The sequence below is a fragment of the Anolis carolinensis genome, chromosome 1 (assembly GCF_035594765.1).
Source record: "Anolis carolinensis isolate JA03-04 chromosome 1, rAnoCar3.1.pri, whole genome shotgun sequence".
Taxonomy (NCBI): Eukaryota; Metazoa; Chordata; class Lepidosauria; order Squamata; family Dactyloidae; genus Anolis; species Anolis carolinensis.
The window spans coordinates 177,327,336-177,334,373 of NC_085841.1; the positions used below are offsets into that span (position 1 = coordinate 177,327,336).

General features: G+C 39.7%; 1 protein-coding gene across 6 annotated transcripts in view; it reads left to right on the forward strand.

Moving 5' to 3' along the window:
- The window catches only part of usp40 (ubiquitin specific peptidase 40), a 46,668-nt gene extending 43,879 nt beyond the window's left edge, over positions 1-2,789 (forward strand). For all 6 annotated transcript variants that reach the window (XR_010000234.1, XM_062960085.1, XM_062960120.1 and 3 more), the window contains one exon: positions 241-2,789. Coding sequence is in view for 5 of the 6 variants with exons in the window: in XM_062960085.1 (XP_062816155.1) it covers positions 241-343 (103 nt within the window). In the remaining variant the exon portion in view is untranslated. The remainder of the gene's footprint in view (positions 1-240) is intronic.
- The last annotated feature ends 4,249 nt before the right edge of the window (positions 2,790-7,038 follow it).

Below are 7,038 nucleotides of genomic sequence, written 5' to 3' on the forward strand. Positions count from 1 at the left end.
CACACACACTCACTTTAACAATGAGTGACATTTCACACTATACAAACCATCACTTTGACAAGGGGTCTCAGAGACAGTGTTGATTTTCTTTGTGTCTATAAAACCTTAAATGGGGAAAAAGAAAAAAGAAATGTGATGCATTTAGGCATTCACTCAAAGGTCTGTTTTCAGATGCAGACTTGTCTTGTACAAATTCTTGGTACACAAATCAACCTTTTTGCTTTTGTTTTCTTCTAATAGGCAAAGAGAGAGTGTACAGAATGATTGTTTCCATGAAAAAAAGGTGACTAAGCATCGTAAGCCTGAAGCAGCACTCTCCATCAGTGTAGGGGTTTTCAGCTGACTCTTTGGGATTTGGCAAACCTCACCAATGCCTTCATCAATAGCAACGGACTTGCTTCAGCTTAACTAGCCAAGGAATAATCTTCCCTGGCACTGGCATGTTTGATACAACAGCCGGCAAAGGAATGATGGTGGTTGGGATCTCCTTATTATATCCTTCTGAGAGGAAGTGCTTTAGTTCTTACAGTTTCAGTGCTTACTCTCAGGGTGGATGTCTGCACTTTATCAACAAGAACACATACGATCACTTAACCTTTCAAAAGACTTGTTTTCTAATAACCATGTGCTTTAATCCTGATTTTGTGTTGTGTCATCATTGCAAAAGTGGTTTATCTGCTCATACATCTATGGAGATGGGGGGGGGGGAGAAATCTAATGCTTGCACTTTCCCTTCCATGCTGAAGTACTCAAAGATATTTTTAAAAGTCTAGTCAGAAGCATTGATGTGTACAGCCTATTCAAAGGGAAATTTCTCTGACCCCTCAAGACAGAGTGTAATGGTTATTAGCGAAATTTAATTTTGTTCTTCCTTTTATTCCACTAATCCATCTGTATCTCATGCTTTATTTAATAGAAAAATGCTAAATGTAAGATATAAGCATATTCATCTGTGATATAATTTTACCATTACATTCTAATCACCCAGCAATTAACACTCTGATTTGATTTAAGGAATGCCAAAGTTGATATAGTTCTAAAGACAACATAAGATACAAAAAGGGAAACACATACAGCTATGATGTTTATTCGTGGATAGCACATTACACGTAGACAGTTTGTGTTGAGCACAACATGAGCTCATCCTCATTTGCAGCATTTTTGGAAAAATTCAAGTCTGCAAAAAATTCTTGCTTTGTGCCTCATCCCTGGAAGATGGGAGTAGAGGTGGATAGAACACAGTCTCTGTGTAGAGACATCTAAGGCATAGATACAATGTGTTTTCTTAGTTCGTGATTACCATACATTTTCCTAGGCAAGGCTTTGTGCAGTAAATAAAGTGAGAGCATGCCTTTTTATCCCTCTCCCCTGGCTTCTTTGTCCCACAAGATGTTCACACTTGTAAGCATAAGCATACTGGATTTGTATCCTGTCCAAATCTTGCATCCATAGATATCTACCTGCATTGTGTGATGATGGAAGGGCCACCTCTTGCTTTTCCCCACATGAATGGGGAAGGGGGGTGAGAGAAGGGAGAAGTACTATATTTCTTTCAGGTCTTCGTATATTAGATTTGTTCCACCAAAATTCAGTATAATCCTGACTAAATAACAGTGGGTTCTATAAGGAATTATCCCTTCATGAGCAGAAGGGCATTTTACGGGCTCCCCAAACCACCCAGAGCAGATTTGGGGAGACTTTGGGATTGTGGCTGCTAGGGGGAATCAGTAAAAATGCTCTGTTCTGTGGGGTGGTTACAGTTTGTGCAATTATAATTATAAGTACTGTGAGGTATTATATTACCAAAGTGAATAGATGGAAAACAGTAAAGGAGAGTGAGAGTAGGCCACTGGCTTTGGCATATCATTTCCTAAAAGCAGCTAATATATCACATATATTTTGCTTATGTAGATCACAAAAATGCTTCTCGGGCATAATCATATTTCTGCATTATCCCCAGTGAACAAAATCCACCATGATATATTATGCATAGAATATTAAATATAGAAATGTTTCTCTCAGATTATCCCACAGTAATGGATAACATACTTACTGTTCTTGCTAAAGTAACTTGAAGAACTGGTGCAAGAAATTGTTTTATGCTGGTACCTCTGTGGCCTATTTCCCTGAAGTATTTATTGTAACAGATACTGTACACTTTGTTTTTTATGATCTGTAAATGGCGGGCGTAACCCTTTGTAAGGTTACATTGTTGGGGTTTATAACTAACAGTAAATAATATTTGCAAGTTATTTCCATAAATTGAGGGTTTGGGCTGTTTTGCTTTTTGTGTTCTTGGTCTCTGAAACAAATTTATTTGGAACTAATGCTGTCAGATAAATATGTTTTAAAGAGCCAAATGTTGCAATCACATATAGAAGAAACTAATGTAGTGATCTCTACAACCAATTTTTTGCTTATTCATCTCCTGCTATGGAACCCTGATGTCTCACATACTGCAAAATGTACCCAAGATGTCACAAAAATCTGTTGTCTAGAAAACATTACACCTAGGAAAGGGGGCAATTATTTTTATATATACACACACACAAAGAATGTGCCTTTACTACAATGTACTGCAGCGATTGCTGCTTGATTGTTTTTTTTCAAAAATATGGGAAGTTCCATAAATCAGTGTGTTTTTTTTAAGGAATACCTTTTGAATGGGATGTTCAGGGTCCCAGAACAATGGTTCTATTAACAATGCAAAGGTTTTTTTTAATTATTTGATTTGTTTTCAAGTCTGATCTTTCTTGTAGTTGCAAAAAAGAATAAAGAATTTAAAGGTTTCACTTGCACTGCTTTTGAATGTTAAGTAAAAGTGAAAGAGATTCTAAGCAATGAAGTCCCATAAATTTAAAAAAGTAATCTCACTGTCTTAATATTGGTTTAACACATGGATGAATCATGAACCAGGATCTAACAAAATGACATTGGTTCTGGGGGCTTAAAGTCATGCCCCTTCCACCCATTGATTTTTAGTAAATTATTTATTGCATAAGAATTGGTTTTTTAAAACTGTTTGTCTTTGAGTGAAAGAGAATCCCCATTGGTGTTTGTAGTACACTCACTAATCTAAGCTAAGCCATGCTTGCAAACACATCTTGAAATGCTATAGGTGCTGTTTTAAAACTGAATGTACTTGGCTTGAGCCTAATTGTGCCATAAACCATATTTGTAGTAATCTTCTGCTCTACCCCAATAGACGGTGAAATACCTCATGTCAGTGAATTTTCTGTTTTTGACAATGTTTCTTGTTTCATTCTGGATTGGCTCATCCTAGAGTATTCAATGTAAAAGGCTTCAGGAACGACTATTACCTTCTGTACAAAACTAACCGACCAGCATTAGCTATGATGTCACTGCCATTGTCTCTCACAGATCTTTCAACTGAGTCACTTTCCATTTACTGTTGCTGCCAAGGAGCTGTTTGGTAGATTTGGGTAGGATCTAAATTGCCCTATATTCCAGGAGCTGATTCCAGATTATCTGATTTGAACTAGATTATGACTCTACACTACCAGATAATTTGGAATAAGTGGATAATCTGGTATCAGATCCTGGGATATAAGGCAGTGTAGATCCAGCCTTAGGCCCTTTCTGCACTACCATATAAAATTCAGATTATCTGCTTTGAAATGTATGGCAGTGTAAAAGTGGCTTGACATAGCAGGTCCCACTTGTATCACTGCTGTCATCAGCATAGCCTCCTGCCTTCATAGAAAATGCAGTAGTATGGGAAGAGCATATACATACCTAATTGTACATACCTAATGGGAAATCATAGCTTCCTACTGAATAAGCAGGGAATGTTAATGTCATGCTGGGTGAAGAAATTCATCCAGTCTACCATTAGTTGCAGTAGACATACTGAATCAAGTGATGAATAGTTCCATATTTTAAGTATGCCTCTTCAATTTAGGTTTGGGATAGAAGAGTATAGGATCTGGTTAAGTTGTAAGGCATTAAGAGCCATTAGCAATGGGAGCAGGGCAGGCTGTCCACTAAAGGTAACGGAGAGCAGAGCCTCTCAGATAGTGAGTCCCCTCCGTGAGAAAGTGAGAAAGGCGGGGTATAAATGGGGCAAATAAATAAATATGCAAGAGCAGGCATCCTCAACCTGCAGCCCTCCTGCTGTTTGGGCCTCCAACTCCCAGAAACTTTAGCCAGCTTGTTCAATGAATAGAAAGTCAGAGGGCCACAGATTGAGGATGTCTAGACAAGAGCAACAGAGTCATATGCCATATTTGTACCCATAGGCTACAATGGTTCCTTTCATTTTGGGAAACTTGAGGAAGAAGAGGACCCCATAGCTCCATGAGCACAGCTGATATAAAGCATTTATGGACCTTGGGATGAGGGTCGATTCTCCTATTAAATGGTCTGGAAGTGCCCAGACTCCTCTGTGTAGTTGAGCCTCAAGCATTTTACTTCAAGTGTGCTGAATGATTAAGCAGAAAAACATCAAGACATCCATGCCCTCCCAGCAATAAAGGCACTAAATGGGGTCAGCCCTGGTTGGTACTTGGATGAGAGACCACCAAGGAATAACAAGTTGTCTTTGAGAAGAAGACTGGCAAAAACATCTCTGAGGCTGGATTTACACTGCCCTATGTCCCAAGATCTGATCCCAGATTTTTTATCCCAGACTTTCTGGCAGTGTAGACTCATAATTTAGTTCAAAGCAGATAATCTGGGATCAGATCCTGGAATATAAGGCAGTGTAGATCAAGCCTAAGTATCCCTTGTCACTTTGAGTCTCTTTTGTAAAAAGAAAGCAAGATATAAATTGTTGTGGTAATCTCTGAGCGGTTAGACTCAATTTAACCCTCTCTGGGGGAGATTCCACCAAAAATCAGCAGAGTAGCAAAAGCAAAGCTTTCAAATGCAGCAATTACTTTGACCATTTAGGATTGCAATGGACTGCAGAATCTCAGTAAAAGTTCAAAAAATATTTATTCAGGTAAAAAGAACTTCATTGTAAATAGAAAGGCTTGGGAGCTGTCTAGTCTACTCCAGACTGGTTTCTAAGGAAAAATAAGAAAGGAAAAATAACAAAAATCTAAATGGTTACATCTTGCCAGGAGAGACAGCAAGATGCTTCTTGTTAGCTAGAAGAACAAAGGGAGAAGAGAGAACCAAAATGGTTCCAACCTCATGGTCCAGTTTCTTGGGGCCATAAAACATTCTGACCAATGAGAAGTTAGTGTCCCTAGAGATTCACATTTCTACTAACTTCAAAGTAAGGGATGTGACGTAAACAGGATAGAGTGAAACACAGTAAAGCCTGTCTAGGCATGCTTTGGAAACAGGGAAAGTATTCCCTCAATCTAACTCTATCATCTATCTAACTACATCTAGACTTGAGTAATCCAGGATGATTTCCAACATAAATAAACGTAATAATAACACTATGTAACACAATTTTTATTCCTGGGTTATAAATGCCATTTCCTAATTGGTTCTATCATAAAAACATGGGAGTGTTATTAAACTGCAAAAACTTTGCTTTTGCAGGAAGGACATCCTGCAGCACATTTTGCTATAGTTTTTCAAGGAATATCTCTAGTTTCGACCAATTCAATATACTTTATGGAAGCCACAAAAACAAAGTTTCTGGAGTATAACAACTGTCAAAGTAAGTGCTGCACAATTAAACAGGAAATAACACTTTCAGACCAGGAACAGGATCTTTTTTTTTTTTCAAATTTTGTTACATTCTTCTTCATTCACTCAGTTGTTTCTGACTCTTTGTGACCTCATGGACCAGTCCACGCCAGAGTTCCCTGTCAGCCGTCGCCGCTCCCAACTCCTTCTTCCTTTGCTACATAGTATAATTGAAATCCCTATTTATTTTATTTATCGTGTCAGAAGTGAATAATGTATAAAAGCAAACAAAGTTAAAACTTGGCATAAACTAAATTTTCTTTGACCAGAAGCTGGCCACTTGGAGTACCTCTGGTGTTGCTGTAAGAAATTCCTCCGTTGTGCATGTGGCAGGGCTCAGACTGCCTTGTAGTAGATGGTCTGTGGTTTGCTCTTCTCCACACGCGCATGTCGTGGACTCCACTTTCTGACTCCATTTCCTAAGATTGGCTCGGCATTTCGTGGTGCCAGAGCACAGCCTGTTCAGTGCCTTCCAAGTCACCCAGTCTGCTGTGTGCCCAGGAGGGAGTTTCTCATTCAGTATCATGTGACTAAAGCTACTCAAGAAGGGCCTTTTCTGAGAAGGCCCCAGATTTGTGGAATGCCCTCCCTAGACAAATCAGGGCCACCAACACTTTTATCATTTAGGAAAGGAGTGAAAACTTCGGAGGAAATTAAAATTGTAGATGGACCAGGTGTCTCTAGATCCAAGAGTACGGGAACTTGGCTCCCAATGTTTTTTAGGTTTTTTTTCATGTCAGGAGTGACCTGAGAAACTGCAAATTGCTTCTGGTGTGAGAGAATTGGCCGTCTGCAAGGACATTGCCCAGGAGATGCCCGGATGTTTTGATGTTTTATCATTCTTGTAGGAGGCTTTTCTCATGTCCCCGCATGGAGAGCTGGTGCTGACAGAGGGAGCTCACCTGCTCTCCCGGGATTCGAACCCCCGACCTATTGGTCAGCAGTCCTGCCAGCACAAGGGTTTAACCCATTGGCTCTCCCAAAGGGGTTAATTAATGGTTTTAAATATGTATATTTGTAAATAGAATTTTTATCGCTGACAGTTTTAGATTCCCCCAGGCAGGAAGCAGCCAGGCTTTGAAGCTACAGTGCTATTAAATGCTAATCAAGGTGGCCAATGGCAACATTCACACTTGCCTACATCAGACAAGAGTTCTTTCTCCCACCCTGGACATTATTCCACAGGTATATAAACCCCACTTGCCTAGTTTCCAACAGACCTCATAACTTCTGAGGATGCCTGCCATAGATGTGGGCGAAACGTCAGGAGAGAATGCTTCTGGAACATGGCCATACAGCCCGGAAAACTCACAGCAACCCATTGATTCCGGCCTTGAAATCCCCCCCCCCCCCCCCTTCGACAACAGAAAA